Source organism: Hemitrygon akajei, chromosome 9, assembly GCF_048418815.1.
Source record: "Hemitrygon akajei chromosome 9, sHemAka1.3, whole genome shotgun sequence".
Classification (NCBI taxonomy): Eukaryota; Metazoa; Chordata; class Chondrichthyes; order Myliobatiformes; family Dasyatidae; genus Hemitrygon; species Hemitrygon akajei.
Genome location: NC_133132.1, coordinates 26606562 through 26623329, shown reverse-complemented (window position 1 = coordinate 26623329; position 16768 = coordinate 26606562). Strand labels below are relative to the sequence as shown.

The following is a 16768-nucleotide window of genomic DNA, read 5'->3' as shown; positions in this document are numbered from 1 at the left end:
AGCATGAGGCTGCTTAACAAGCTGGTGTTAACAAATGGTGTTACAGAAAAGATTCTAGCATGGATGAAGTAGTGGCTGATTGGCAGGAGGCAAAGAGTGGGAATAAAGGGAGTCTTTTCTTGCTGGCTGCTGGTGACGAGTGGTGTTGGCTCTGTGTTGGTACTGAATCTCTTTATGTTATATGTCAATGATTTGGATAATGGCATGATGCTTTGTTGCAAACTTTGCAGCTGATATGAAGATAGGTGGAGGAGTAAGTAGTTTTGAGGAAGTACAGAAACACAGCTTAGGAGAATGGGCAAAGAAATGGAAGATGGAATATAGTGTTGGGAAGTGTATGGTCATGCACTTTGGTAAAAGAAATGAAAGGGTTTACTATTTTCTAAATGGAGAGAAAATTCAAAAAGCTGAGGTGCACGATTCCGTAAAGGTTAATTTGCAGTTTGAGTCTGAGGTGAGGAAGGCAAATGCAATGTTAGCCTTTATTTCAAGAAGACTAGAATATAAAAGCAAAGATGTAACGTTGAGACTTTATAAAGCTCTGGAGAAGCCTCATTTGGAGCATTGTGAGCAGTTTTGGCCCCTTATCTTAGAAAGGATGTGCTGAAACTGGAGAGGGTTCAAAGGCAGCTCATGAAAATGATTCTAGGATCTGAATGGCCTTGGAATAGAGGGGCGTCCTTTTCGAACATAGATGAGGAGGAATTTCATCAGCCAGAGAGTGGTAAACCTGTGGAATTTGTTGTCATAGGCAGCTGTGGAGGCCAAGTCTTTATGTACACTTAAGGCAGAGGCTGATAGACTCTTGATTGGTCAGGGCATGAAGGAATACAGGGAGAAGGCAGGAGATTGGGGTTGAAAGGGAAAATAGATCAGCCATGATGAAATGGCGGAGCAGACTGGATAGCCAAATGGCCTAATTCTACTCCAATGTTTTATGGTTTACACACACACACACACACACACACACACACACACACACACACACACACACACACACACACACACACACACACACACACACACACACACACACACACACACACACACACACACACACACACACACACACACACTCTCTCTCTCTCTCTCTCTCTCTCTCTCTCTCTCTCTCTCTTTGTGAAATACGACTGGTTGACCTGCCTGTTTATGCTTACATTATTCTCACTGATGCATCAATCAATTTCGTTATTGAATCAAAAATCAGAGATGGCATAAATAATTCTGGCAGTCAAACTGCATAACCCTCAAAACACAGGTGTGATTTCCCATTCCTGTTCAATATACTGCTGGCACTGTGCCATCTTTGCGTCCTCACACTAACATAAGCAGAGCTAGTATTGACAGAATGCAAGGGGATAAATATTGCTATCTGATAGTACTGTTACTTGCATTGCCCAAAAAATTCAAGCAACAATGGAATGTTTCAATAGCATGAAAAATTAACCCAGCAACCTTATGAAATTGAGTAATGAACTTGTGTATGGACATTGATCCCTTAACAGCCTGTCTGAAGACCATTTTGCTGCTGATGCTTGTCCAGCTAAGGTTATGTGAACTTCAAAACATCAGATTGGTGTCAAACCATGATCTGCTTACTCAGCATAATTACAAAGGAACTTATGCTAATACCAATTAGGTTTTTAATAAGACTGCATTTAATATGTTTTGCATCAGAAAGGTATGCATGTCCTGCAGACATCATACTGGAGACCAGCACTTGTAGCACCCAAACAATTATGACCCAAGCCTTCCTTCATATACAAGCGATACCACAAATTAGGAGAATAAACTGTAATTCATTGAATATCAAATTAATTGCCAAGGAAAAAAATATTACTTACTAATAAATCCTTCTTAGATCCAACAAGAAATATGGAATTTAAACCTGGATCATTTTCTTTCAGTGCATCCTCTAACCACTGCCTGCCACAGGAACAAATACTATTAAACTTGAGAAGGTTAGCAAAAGAGGCAAGCAAAGTTTTTTATCAATACTTTTTTTTAAAACAGTATGCCAAAGCAGTGCAACACAAGATTGAATGAGTCCCCGAACAAAAGATTTTTTGCAAGGCTAGTAAAAAAAAAAAGTCCTGCTTCTTCAAAGAAAGGGGCTTCCCTTCCTCTACCATCACTACTGCCCTCGACTGCATCTTTTCTATTTCACGCACGCCTGCTTTCACCCCATCCTCCCACCACCCTACGAGGGAAAGGGTTCCTCTTGTCCTCATCTAACACCCTACCAGCCTCTGCATCCAGCACACAAGTCTCTGGAACTCCCACCATTTCCAACAGAATCTCACCACTGAGCACATCTTTCCCTCCCCCCCCCCCCCCACTTTCTGCTTTCCGCAGGGATTGCTCCCTACACAATCATCTTATCCATTTGTCCCTCCTCACTGACCTCCCTCCTGGCACTTACGCTTACAAGTGGAACAAGTGCTACACCTGCCCCTACATGTGCTCCCTCACTACAATTCAGGGCCCCAAACAGTCCTTCCAGGTGAGGCGACACTTCACCTGTGAGTCTGTTGGGGTCATATACCGTGTTCGGTGCTCCCGGTGTGGACTCCTGTATATCAGTGAGACCTGACATAAATTTGGAGACCACCATCAAGCACCTATACTCTGTCCTTCAGAAAAAGTGGGATCTTCTGGTGGCCACCCATTTGAATTCCACTTCCCATTCCCATTCCGATATGTCTATCCATGGCCTTCTCCACTGTCATGATCTCCACTGTCACTGTCCACTGTCATGGACTCTCTGATGGTGATGTCTGAAAAGAGGATGCTGTCCAAGTTGCATGCCATCTTGGACAATGACTCCCATCCACTCCATAATGTACTGGTTAGGCACAGGAGTACATTCAGCCAGAGACTCATTCCACCGAGATATAACACTGAGCGTCATAGGAAGTCATTTCTACCTGTGGCCATCAAACTTTATAACTCCTCCCTCAGACTGTCAGACACCCTAAGCCAATAGGCTGGTCCTGGACTTATTTCCACTTGGCATGATTAACTTATTATTATTATTTAATTATTTATGGTTTTATATTGCTATATTTCTTCACTATTCTTGGTTGGTGCGGCTGTAACGAAACCCAATTTCCCTCGGGATCAATAAAGTATGTCTGTCTGTCTGTATGATGAGGCCACACTTAGGTTGGTGGAACAACACCTTACATTCCGACTGGGTGGCCTCCAACCTGATGTCATGAACATCAATTTCTCAAACTTCCAGTCTTGTCTCCCCCTCACCATTCCCCATCCCCCTTTCCCTCTCTCACCTTATCTCCTTGCTGCTCATTGTCTCCCTCTGGTGCTCCTCCCCGCTTTTCTTTCTTCCATGGCCTTCTGTCCTCTTCTGTCAGACTCCCTTTCTCCAGCTCTGTATCTCTTTCACCTATCAACTTCCAAGCTCTTTACTTCATCCCTCCCCCTTCAGGTTTCACCTTTCACCCTGTGTTTCTCTCCCCTGCCCCCACCTTTTAAATCTACTCCTCAGCTTCTTTTCCCAGTCTTGCCGAAGGGTCTCTGCACAAAATGTCGGCTATGCTCTTTTCCATAGATGCTGCCTGGCCTGCTAAGTTCCACCAGCATTTTGTGCGTGTTGCTTGATAAAAGTGATTTTGGATTACGATGCAATTGAACGCTTAGGCTCAGAAATATAAACAATCTTAATTTGTTCTCATTGCAAAATGAGGCACAACAAATTGACCTGTTGCCATTCAAGATTATGAGACGGATTAATGAACTGATCAACTCTGTCATGGAAACAAATTGACACCAAGTGAGGACTTTCACCCATTGAATCCCTGAAAGATAAAAGACTAGGGGTGATTAAAGTTGACATTTAAGTTCACTTTACAACATAATTAAAGAACTCATTAGAGAATTCATAGAGAACTACAGCACAGATACAGGCTCTTCAGGCAATCTAGCCCATCCCAAACTATTACTCTACCTAGTCCTATTGACCTGCACCTGGGCCATAGCCCTCCATACTGCTCCCATCCATGTACTTATCCAAAGTTCTCTAAAATACTGAAATCCAACCACCTTTGCTGACAGCTCATTCCACACCCTCACCAACCTTTGGGTGAAGAAGTTCCCCCTCATGTTTTCCTTAAATATTTCACCTTTCACCTTTATCCCAAGACCTCTGGTTCTAGTTTCACCCAAGTTCAACTGAAAAAGTCAGCTTACATTTACCCTGTCTATAGCCCTCATAATTTTGTATATCTCTATTAAATCTTCCCTTTCTCTCCTATGCTCCATGTCCTAGCCTATTCAACTCAGGTGTGTTGACCAGTGAACATCCTCGTAAATTTTCTCTGTACTTTTCAATCATATTGATATCTTTCCTGTTGGCAGGTGACCAGAAATGCACACAATACTCCAAACTAGGCCTCACCAATTTCTTGTATAACTTCAACGTAACATCCCAAATCCTGTTCTGAAAACACTGATTTACAAAGACCAATGTGCCAAGGTACTGTTGGGTACCGTACAGTTCTGGTTATTCAATATCAACAAAAAACTGATGCCCTATGGCAGGGGTGTCAAACTCATTTTAGGTCACGGGCCGGATTGAGCAAAATGCAGCTTCATGCGGGCCGGATCAGTCGGACGCGTGCGAACGCAGCTTTCGTTGCCTCCGTTTTTTCAGCCTGCTCTCATGTGTCTCAGTCTCTGCTATAACTACAAAGTGTTTCACTTTACAAATTCCGTTTCTTATCAAGAAGCTGCTGAGCAAGACTGCCGAATAAACACTAAAAACCCTGAAAACCTGGTACCTGAATAAACTCAGCATTAGCCATATCATACGCCAAAGGCGCTTCGATTACTGGGGCCAGCTTTAATAGTAATTAGATATTATCTTGCGGGCCAAAGATAATTCCACCGCGGGCCGGATTTGGCCCGTGGGCCTTGAGTTTGACATATATGCCCTATGGTATCTTTAACATAGTAAAATCCCCCAAGAGAGTAACAAATAAGACAGATATTAATGCTGAGGGTTAGGAGATAATTAAAAGCTTGGCCATAAAAAAAAAGGATTTGCAAGCTAACTCTAATTTGAACTCAAGAACTATAACGTTCGACAATGATATTTAGATACAGAAGAGTGAAATTTAAGCCACAACAGATATTCAACCATGATGCTGCCAGACAAAGTAACCACACAAAGGGAAAGAAATTAAATCAGCATAGCCAACAAATACAACTAGGGATATTTTTAAGTTTGCCACAATCAATATTTACTGTTCTGAGATCCTGAGTCAAGTGGCTTTGTGTTTGTGTCCATGCTTTCTTTCATTCATCACCCAGACCTGTCCTGAAGCTGCATGAAGGCTGCAGGTTGTGGGCACCATTAACCAAATCCAAAGGTCAGCTTCATCACTATTATAGTTACATTTTCACCCATCAAAGAAACTGGCTTGTCCATCCAAAGCATTGTCTGCATTTCCCATGTTGTCTTCGTAAGCTAGTTCAAAACCCATAAAATCAGAGTGAAACCAAGTAATTCTTAATCGTGAAGAAATTACTAAGGAGAAGGAGACTTGTTACAAGTTAGCAGTGAAAATACCGATCAATTAACATCTATAGTAAGTGCAGTAAACATGCTGTGCATTGAAGTAAAGAAGAAAGGACCTTATATATTGTTGATAAACCAAGACTTACTTTGTGTGCTCCAGGGTCTTTATGTCAGCCAGGTCAAAGGCTATTATAATGACTGGAAGCACAAATTTAGAACAGTATTGAAACATCATATTGGAACAATCACTTAGACAATATCACATTGCTTCTTCTACTGCTAATCATGCTTACCTTCAGCACCTCTATAATAGGCAGAGGCAATGCACTTGAACTTCTCCTGCCCCGCTGTGTCCCAGCTAAAGACAACAGAAATGTGCATCAGTTCAATTCTCTCACTAGCACATTATGTTCAGATTTCTCCCAGTTTTCCATAGGATTCTGGTGCTGGTTGAACTGAAGAACTGTAGGATCCAAACATCATTTATACAGGCATTGCACTATTTCAAGAAACTAGAACATCAGTTCAAGTCAGGTTAAGGAGTTGTGAGTTAGGATTTTGGTTACAAAAGTTAAGAATTCCAGTAATAATGCTTGAAACTCTTAAAACCTCACAAGATAGCCACAAATAAGTGAACAGATCAGTGATGTGCTAAGGACTATATTGGTCCAGGCTCTGCTAAAAAAAAAAGTGCACATCTTTTATTGCCAAAATTGTGCTGCTTGAGTTGGAAGCTGGACCCAGGGGCCTGGGAAAGTTAAGATTCAGGGCCTGCAGTCAGCCAGACTATAAAGTAAGTACCTGTGACAGGGAAGGGAGACAGCAGATAAACAGGAATGAGGTTGTGTGTGGTGTATGGAGATAAGAACACGGATCCTTATGAACATCTTGGGCTTGAGCTTTGTGGTCAGAACAGAGATCAGGGGATTGGAATCCTTGCCTCAGAGGTAAAAAGCGAAAAACAAAGTGGCTTTGTCCGCATTTGTTAAGGGAAGGAATCCAAGGAGTTATTAATAAGATATCTTTACTCCCCGCTCCATAGCAGACCGATCCCACCAGTGGTCAAAAGGCAGTCTCCCTTCTCTGTGGCAGAGCGATCCCACCAGTGGTCAAAAGGCAGTCTCCCTTCTCTGTGACAGAGCGATCCCACCAGTGGTCAAAAGGCAGTCTCCCCTCAAAGGCAGAACAATCCCACCAGTGGTCAAAAGGCAGTCTCCTCTCTGTGGCAGAGCGATCTCACCAGTGGTCAAAAGGCAGTCTCCTCTCTGTGGCAGAGCGATCTCACCAGCGATCAAAAAGCAGTCTCCCCTCTGTGGCAGAGCAATCCCACCAGTGGTCAAAAGGCAGTCTCTCCCCTCTGCGGCAGAGCGATCTCACCAGCGATCAAAAGACAGTCTCTCTTCCCTGTAGCAGAGCAATCCCACCAGTGGTCAAAAGGCAGTCTCCCCTCTGTGGCAGAGCGATCTCACCAGCGATCAAAAGACAGTCTCTCTTCTCTGTAGCAGAGCAATCCCACCAGTGGTCAAAAGGCAGTCTCCCCTCTGTGGCAGAGCGATCTCACCAGCGATCAAAAGACAGTCTCTCTTCTCTGTGGCAGAGCAATCCCACCAGTGGTCAAAAGGCAGTCTCCCCTCTGTGGCAGAGCAATCCCACCAGTGGTCAAAAGGCAGTCTCTCCCCTCTGTGGCAGAGCGATCTCACCAGCGATCAAAAGACAGTCTCTCTTCTCTGTAGCAGAGCAATCCCACCAGTGGTCAAAAGGCAGTCTCCCCTCTGTGGCAGAGCGATCTCACCAGCGATCAAAAGACAGTCTCTCTTCTCTGTAGCAGAGCAATCCCACCAGTGGTCAAAAGGCAGTCTACCCTCTGTGGCAGAGCGATCTCACCAGCGATCAAAAGACAGTCACTCTTCTCTGTAGCAGAGCAATCCCACCAGTGGTCAAAAGGCAGTCTCCCCTCTGTGGCAGAGCAATCCCACCAGTGGTCAAAAGGCAGTCTCTCCCCTCTGTGGCAGAGCGATCTCACCAGCGATCAAAAGACAGTCTCTCTTCTCTGTAGCAGAGCAATCCCACCAGTGGTCAAAAGGCAGTCTCCCCTCTGTGGCAGAGCGATCTCACCAGCGATCAAAAGGCAGTTGTCCCTCTCCATAGCAGAGTGATCTCACCAGCAATCAAAAGACAGACAGCCAGCCCAGCGCTCAACTCCTGTATTCATTTTGATGTTTCAATCGCTCTCGTTGCTTTAATTGGTGAACAATGAAAGCTTTAATCGATGATGTGGAGACGAACATCAGCTCGCGACCCATCCTACAGACTTCTTGCCACAAGGTTCGCGCACGCTGCCTCTGTCTCCTGGAATCCTCTTGGAGACTGCAAAGTGCTGAAACACCCAAAACGATCTCCAAACAGCAAATCACAAGCTCCAACAGTTCCAGATCAAATTGAAGATGAAAAACAAATGTAAAAGGCATAAAAGAAGTAAAATATATGGTTTCATGATCTATCCAGACTGAAGGAGCACTGTACATAGGTGCCATCTTGATCATATCATTTGCCTTAAGCTCACAGTCTGATATATTCCTCACCGAGCCATGTTCCTCAAGCCAAGGAACCAATCCTAGTTTAGCGGGAAGCACAGGACAATGTGACAGAAATACTTTGGAAGACATTCATTATCAAAGTAGAGATGCTACACACAGCTGATGAATGCCACTGACAGAACTCCACTATTCCACAACCAATGGACTAAATGCAACATTTGCAGACATGGCATTGTGAATGCTAATGTAAAGCTGAACAGCTGCAAGGAGAAGTTTTCATGAAAATTTCCACCCTCGATCACAGCAAGGCCAAGCACATGAGTGTTAAGGATCTCACAAAAAGCTTTAGCTAGTGATGTTAACAGATAATTCATTTTAGATTGAGATCTCCAGAAATCCCACAGAAACCAGTCTATATAGCCTTCAGGTCTGTGAGGAGAATAGATGAAGTCTTAGTTTAATACCTCATGAAAAGTCTTAGAATATATTAACAAACCTAAATGCCATTTGTTGGGGGCAGGGTTAGTTGGCAAGAGGCGGGATGGGGGGGGGGGGGGCTTTAGGTTGTTCCACTGCAAGTCCAATTCTTAGCTCTATGTGCCAACGTTGTCATTGAGTCTGATCAGGGTAGTCAGTAATTCCTGAGGGAAGAATCAGCAGATTCATTTCGCACTTCAAAGAATGCATTTTCAAAAGAATAATTTAAAACTTGAAAACATAGAAATCCTTGATTACGTGGGCAACTTTTGAAGTTCTGTTAATGCAATTTTAATCAGTACTTACATTTGGAGATTGAATGGGACTCCAGCAATTTCAAACCGCTCAATTTCAAAATCAACTCCAATTGTGGCTTTATAGTCTCGGTCAAACACATCTTTACAAAACCTGAAATTTTCAATGGGATCACAATTTAATAAATAGTCAAAGCTGTCCTAAACTCAAGGACACAACTCTACACAGAAGGACAACATGTAGCAATAAATGCATGAAAAGATAAATAGATACGAATAAATTCTAGCCAGTGCCTGATCCCTCACCTTGCTGGGTGAGTCCCAGTTCCACTGCCTGATCCAGACAGCCACTGAGTGATCATTCTGCTACAGTTAATGTGATAGGAGGAAAGAGCACGCTGATGGTGGAACATCTGTTTTACCATCTCAACAGAAGATCTCAAAAATATACACTTTTTCTATTCTGGAAGAGATGCTCCAAGTAGCCATTTGCATTGTCAACTATTTTTGCTGAAAGCTCCCTATAATTTTTAGCAATCTAGGGGCAGTCAGCACTCCACAAAACTATATAAAATTCTATTAAGATTATGAAAGCAGATACTCCCAGCAAAGGTAATCCTTATCAATTATTGATAATAGGCAGAGGTTTCATCATTACTCAAAATGGTAACAGGAAACTTCCCAAATAATTCCAGCATAGTTGAATTTTGATGGAAATTCTGTCTTTTCTGCTAGAACAACCAAATTCAAGATAGATTTAACCAAGAGACAGATAATAGATTCAAATGTATGTTATGTTACAAGTCACTCTTCTTCACTACTGTTTGGGATCATTCCCGAATGACATTATGGATTAACTAAGAATGTGTCTTCAGGAAATGAAACCTGTACACAATTTAACTTCCGACTGATACTTTGCAGCTAGTGAAACCAATCACTGGGTGTGGGGAATTCTGACACTGACCCATTGAAACTTCATTGATAAAGATAGCAAATGAATGTTTCTGCTATTAGGATGCTGAGCTCCTCCAGCATTTTGTGTGTGTTATTGAAAATGTATCCCTGCAATTTAAATCACAGTTCAGGACAGATCTGCTCTGTCACTTAACCCTTTGGTTAGTTGTACATTCATAGAGCTGTCCTTCAACACTTTATCAAAAGGGGTATATTTTGTACTGAGGTTTTTGGAACAGACACCACTATCAAATATTCAAAAGGTTTCTGCTAGTTGGGATGTGCTGCCATTGTAACTATGTAATTCTGTAAATTTATCTGGCTATATTCCAAATGTTAAAGTAGGTTATTTTAGTAATTGAAACTGTAGTTAATCATTTATTGTTATCTTTGTGTTGAAGAATAAATCATTGTGTCAGGAGAGTGAGATTCGCTCGCCTGAAGATCTGCTATGTGAATGAAGACTTTTATATTTCCCAGTTACAGCTTCCAATGTGGCTCAGTTTCAGTCAGTCACAATACCCACCAATCACACAGAAGGATGCAGACCTGTTATTTACAACTAACTCTGCAGCATAATGCTTCAGCACAAAGATGAACAAGGGTTATATTTCCCAGTTACAGCTTCCATGTGGCTCAGTTTGTCAGTCACAACACCTACCAATCACACAGGAGGATGCAGACCTGTTATTTACAACTAACTCTACAGCATAATGCAACACGAGTGAATCTGCAGATGCTGGAAATAAATAAAAAAACACGAAATGCTGGCAGAACTCAGCAGGCCAGACAGCATCTATGGGAGGAGGTAATAACGACGTTTCGGGCCGAAACCCTTCATCATGATCACCCTACTCCTGATGAAGGGTTTCGACCCGAAACGTCGTTATTACCTCCTCCCATAGATGCTGTCTGGCCTGCTGAGTTCTGCCAGCATTTCGTGTTTTTTTATCTACAGCATAATGTTTCAGCACAAAGACGAACAACGGTTGGAGTGTTTCAAAGAAGAATGTAAGAAGCAGTTGTAGCTCATTCAGCCCCTCCAACCCGGTCTCACATTCAAGGAGGTCATGGTTGATCTAATTTTGGCCTCAGCTCCACTTTTCTGCCTGATATCCTTAATCCATGTATCCTTCAGACTAAAGATCTGACCATCTTATCCCAGAATATCCACAGCTCTCTGTCATAGAGAAAATCAAAGAAATATAATCTTCTTACACATATAATTTCTTCTTATCTTACTTTGAAAAGATGTCCCTCAATTATAGATATTGCACCTCCAAGAGGAGAAACATTCTTTCAGTGTCCTTTCAATAAAATCTTCTTGCAACTTTGTGATTCTTCTAATTGAGGAGTTTAAATGGTGCATGGCCTTGTTTGAAGCCATCTTGATCCCAAATTTCCCTTCAGCTGTCTCTGAAAACATATTTATCATTGTGTTTTGTGTAGCCATGAATATGTGGAGACATACCTTCCTATTAAGGTTATAGGTTTAAATTGCATTCTCAAGAAGCGATCACACTATTTGGCTGTCACTCCAATCTGCTACTGAGAGGATGCTGCCCTGTTTAGGGGGCATCTTCCAGTTGTACTGAGATCCTAATGATCTACAGTATTTTCTGAATGTTATAACTATCATTTATTCTTCGACAATATGTTAACTGGTGTTGTAGTAGTATACGCACTGGACTTTGAGGTGAGTGGTTCTTGTTTCGAACCCAGCTGGCTCCTTGCATGTTTTCCACCTGTGCAGGTTGAGCATTGAATTAACAACCCGGCCTCATAAAAAAAGTCAAATGCTGAAGAAAAGGCAAAGTTTCTGTACATTGCGCCACAAGGCATGGAGAGGAAGAATTCTTGTACAATGTCATTTGAAGTGATTGAATGGTCATTATCTCCTTGTTGCTTATGGGATCTAACTAAGCAAACTGGTCATGTGTCCTCAATCTACAATAATGTTTACATCTCAAAATCTCCATTTTGAAAATTTCTATAGTGTTACAGGCGCTGTATAAATCCAAGTTATTCATTTTGTACTCTGAGATGTTGCTGAGTTCAAAATTGCTGCTTTGCATGCTTACAAACCAATAATCATCATGCAAAACACATAAATACTTCTTTGTATATCAGGCATTTGTTTAAATTAAGTATGTTAGACTAGCCTCAAAATTTAGTGAATCATAATAAATTAGAATAAGTTACACTCACCTGTTAATCAGGCTTGTCTTTCCCACATAAAGGTCCCCGACTACCACCACCTTTGATATTTTGAGTCTGCAGGGGCAATGAGGCTCATAATTAAGTGAAATTGTTTTATTCTTTTCTGCACTTTTTTAAAAACATCTCCCTGATTTAATCTAGTTTCTTTCTTCAACTTATGCATAATACATTTTGCACCCACAAAACAGATTTCTAGAAAACCACATTTTCTTCATAAACACAAGAGATTTTGCAGATGCTGGAAATCTTGAGCAACATACATAAAATGCTGGAGGAACTCAGCCAGGGTCTCAGCCTGAAATGTCAGCTGCTTATTCCCCTCCATGGATGCTGGCTGTCTTGCTGAGTTTCCCCAGAATTTTGTGGGTGTTGCTTACCTTTTCTTCAGTTGTGTTTTGTGGCAAAAAATTCTCCTATCTCTGCCCATCCTCTGAAAAATTCTTGCTCTGACCTTCACTTCTTGGGCTCCTTGAAGAGTTAAAGATTTTACTCAGTTTTTTTGCTGTAGCTGGATGCTTTTAGTAAAGTACTAAACTGCTCAATGGTACTGAGCAGATTTTGCCTACAAAGATTAATTGATCTTTTAGATCTTGTTGTTAAAAATCAGACCACGAGTCAGCAGAAGGAACCTTCTCTCAATTAAAATAACTTCCATCAAATCTAGTTGAGATTAGTGCCAGGTACCCTTTACCACAGCTCTCAAATTCCTCACCCAGCATTTCTGGTTTGTCGTCCTTTGCAGGCAGATTTAACTTCAACATGGAAATGATCTTTAAATTGAAGACAGGCCTCAGGTCTGTAAGACTGCAGTAAGATTGAGAACAAATTAGTATAGCATTGTATCAAGTCATGGAAAGAAAAGACAGTTATACGCTCATTTAGATTGTTTTAACAACAGTGCCCATACTCACCTTGGTTAATTTTAACTACAGTAATGCTGCCTAGCCGCCATGATAAACTCTGGTGTTAGCAAATACAAACTGAATACTCATTTTTCACTAACTCCCCCAAGAAGTTATTTCATAAAGTCATTCCTTATGCTGGACCAGTAAGAAGAATTAAATGCCTGGACATGTCCTCTTCTCATTGCTACTATTATTAGGGAGCATTCAGGAGTTAGGGTATATAGCAAATATTAATTTCACCATCAGACCTGAATGTGGATTGTAGATTGAATTTAAAATGCAACCCTGAACAGTAGTATTCCTGGAGCTGATTGCAAACCAGATAGTGCTGATTAGCATTCATTTTGGGTGCCTGGGGTGCAAGTGTGAAGAAGGAAATGTTTGAAAACTAAATGTAATTCAAAGGAGATACTTCGTAACTATAGAATTGCCCTGCTGTTAACCTTTGATCTTTAGCATATAAAATAACATGTGTCTCAGTTGATGCCTGTTGCTCGTTTGTTGAATAAAACATTTCTATATCCACTAGCCTCAGTGTCTCTCTGGTGACTTAGTTCATGTCACGACAGCTACCATCAGAGAGGAGATACAGGAAACCGAAGACACATACTCAATGTTTTGGGTACAGCTTCTTCATCTGCACCATCAGATTTCTGGGTGGACAATGAATGCATGTACATTACCTCACTATTTTTTTTCTTTTTTTGCACTACTTATTTAATTTAAAAAAATATATTTCTTAATATAATTTATATATTTTTAAAGTAATGTATTATAATGTACTGCTGCTGCAAAACAACAAATTTCACGACATATGCCAGTAATATTACACCAGATTCTGATTCAATCTGATGCTTTTATTGAAGAGAGATGGTCTTAATTGTTTTATTTTACACCTTGAAGTGGGATAGCAAAAAATGCAGGGCAATAACCGGGGGCTAGTTTATATCATTATCTCCGCCTGTGGTCTCTTATGTCTCCATCCCTCAAGTTCTCTTGTAATTTCCTGTCAAACAGTCAATTCACTGTATATCTGCAGCCTGGAGAAAGATTGTACGATCTAAAGTAAGTTGATTTAGATTCTTGGGTTTACTCTCTAGGGTAGTGGTTCCCAAATTTTTTTGAGTTACTGCCACCTTGGCTCACAGACCACATATCCAATGCCCCCCCCCCTTCTTTACAGCCACTCCATAAAAACTATAAAGAATTTTGATTTATGATGCACAGTGAAAGGAACTGCAAATTCAAAGCAGTGACAAATAATTGCAAGAATTATTCAAATCTATAAATAAAATTATTTCTTTAATTACAATAAAAACAATTTTCATCAACAATATTTGAGTGTACATTAGTGGTCCAACTGTTCACTACTTCATTGCTTTTTCACCTTTGAATGTGATGGATGGGCTTGATGCAGTGATATCAGCTTCTCAACTACAGGCTAAATGACACAGCAGTCTCAGATCCCCATCTTCAGTAATTTGCAGTCTGTTTCATTGCTTTGAAAGCAGTGGGTGACTACACTGAAACTGTGCTCCACTAAATACAATATTGGAAAAGCAATAAAGAACATCTTGACCTTTTTCCACAGTGCAGGATAGTGATCAGAGATTTCTTTCTGCAACCAAAATTCTTGATATATTTTGAACCCAGCTTGGGCTCAAAGTCATTTTGTTGAGAGACAAATACTTCCTCCATCCTTCCTGTAAATTCTTCATTACAAATATTCATGAATGGTTTCATTACCCAATCTGGAATTTGGATCAAGAGAAGATCCTGAAATCTCTCTAATATGTCTTCATATAGGTCACCCAGGTGGGCACAGTATATCATTTTATATTTATTCTTTCTCTTCCAGCTTGTATGGGCTTGGAAATTGGAAAAGGTCACATCAACCAATGTTGCATTTAAGTAGGGTTAATTTGGACATAAACGTGGAGCCAACTGATTTGACTTTGACAAAATTCACATCATTTCCTTTCATTTGAAGATTAATTTCATAAAGCTTTGCCAATAATTCTGACAAATAAGCAGTGTCATGTCTAATACTTGAGTTGATTACTGAATTAAGCAATATTAGAGTTTTAAAAATCACATAAAAGCATCTCAAGCAGTTTCCTTTTGAGAGTCATTTGACTTCTGTATGCAACAGCAGGTGTTCAAACTGTTCATTATTCTCAATACTTGAAATTGTTGAGAATTGAGAGCATGGGATTTGATTTGATTTACTGCTATGATAACAGCATTTAATGATTTATGCAATCAACTAGCTTTTTTCTTGCGACAAGATGTCTGTGAACTACACAGTGATGTCGCTGTCCTGAAGATGCTGCCCTTGAAAGGGCCACTGGTTTGGGTCGCTGTCTTGGAGGGGCTGCTGTGTCCTGAAGACCCCAGAGATGTTATTGAAATTCTGAGATTTGTGTGTTGGACTGTAGTTCCAACTAACTGTAGTTCATATTGGTCTGCCCATTCATTCTTGTTGCTGATTGGAGAGTTGGGGATTTGGGGTTTGATGTTCTTGTTGTTTCTCCATGTGGATGTTAGTTCTTGTGCAAGGAAGGGGTTAGGAGGGTTTTGTTTCCTTTTCATGTGGGGGAGGGAATTAATGCCTTTCTTCTAAATACTTCTATGTTTTTTGTATTTTATGGCTATCTGGAGAAGGGAAATTTCGGAGTTGTTTTCTGCATACATACTTTTTTAATAAAAAAGAACCTTTGAAATATGTTAGGTACAACTTTTCTCAAGAAAAAACGGTGGCTTCCTATCATTGATGGTGCCTGATCTGTTGAATAAGCAAGGATGTTGGTGAGCAGAATGTCCTTCTCTCTGAAAAATTGCTCACCAACCTGAAACAATTCCCCTTTCTTATCTGTTTCTAGTCCCCTTGCAAATAACAATTCTTGAACCATGCTTACATCCTTTATGAAGTGAACATAACCAAGAAACAAAGAATTTTTTGCCTGGCAAAACTGACTCATCTAACTGCTGAGCAAATTCTATTGTCCTAAGTATGTTGCACAATCTCAGAAATTTCATCTATTTGTCTATGAACAGAGTTGTTGCTGATTTAATTATTTGGTTTGTTGACTTATGCAAAACAGTACTCAGAACCTCCCTAACTGCTGGCAGAATCAATTCTTCTTCAATTGTATGGGGCTTTTCAGATTTAATCATGAGCAATGAAATGTTGCATGAAGCATTCAGACCATCAATGTTTTGTTGTGAAGTACTAGCAAAAGTGCTAGTGGTGTTTTTCCATTTCTGAAAGTTTTTATGAAGTGACTGAAAATAAGCCAAGCTTTTGTTAATCTCTTCAAATATTCAAGGAGCCTGGACAGTTCATTGCCTCATTTGAAAAATCTTTTTCACACAACAGACAAATTGGTTGCTGCTGGTTGCTTGGTGCTGGTGCTGGTAGAAATCAATATTTCAGATACTTCACACTTCTTTTTTGTTTAGTCCACTTATGCCATTTTCATTATGGTTTAATGACCACAGTCAATCGTCTATTGTTTAAGTCTAGCCTCAAGAGCTGTGATCAATAAAGGGGAAAACTGTGAATTCATCATAGCTCAGGCAAAACCTGAATCTCTGCCTGAAGGTACATAAAATGGGGCAGCAATATATCCGTTGGGTTATTGGCCAGAGAAATGTAGTCAAGGCCATTCTAAAGGGCAGATTTTTAAACTTTATCACATTGAACACTACACCCTAATTCATAGTAATTGTGTAGCAGTGTTATTAAGAGTACAAGTATTGTACTAGCTAACACTGTACGTCAGTAGCAAATAACAATAATACGTGGGTGGGCGTTGGAAATAGCATGATTGAAATGAATTGAATTGACTATTACTTACATCCTTCATGTACATGAGTAAA

The 16768-nt window shown here is 40.6% G+C and overlaps 1 protein-coding gene across 1 annotated transcript in view; it reads right to left on the bottom strand.

Annotated features, from left to right (window-relative positions):
* The window catches only part of rab36 (RAB36, member RAS oncogene family), a 49811-nt gene that overhangs the window by 16204 nt on the left and 16839 nt on the right, over window positions 1-16768 (bottom strand). The window contains exons 2-7 of the mRNA XM_073055681.1: window positions 12694-12785; window positions 11970-12035; window positions 8860-8961; window positions 5833-5897; window positions 5686-5737; window positions 1845-1926 (exon numbers count right to left, since the gene is read on the bottom strand). Of these exons, the coding sequence (XP_072911782.1) occupies window positions 1845-1926; window positions 5686-5737; window positions 5833-5897; window positions 8860-8961; window positions 11970-12035; window positions 12694-12785 (459 nt within the window). The remainder of the gene's footprint in view (window positions 1-1844; window positions 1927-5685; window positions 5738-5832; window positions 5898-8859; window positions 8962-11969; window positions 12036-12693; window positions 12786-16768) is intronic.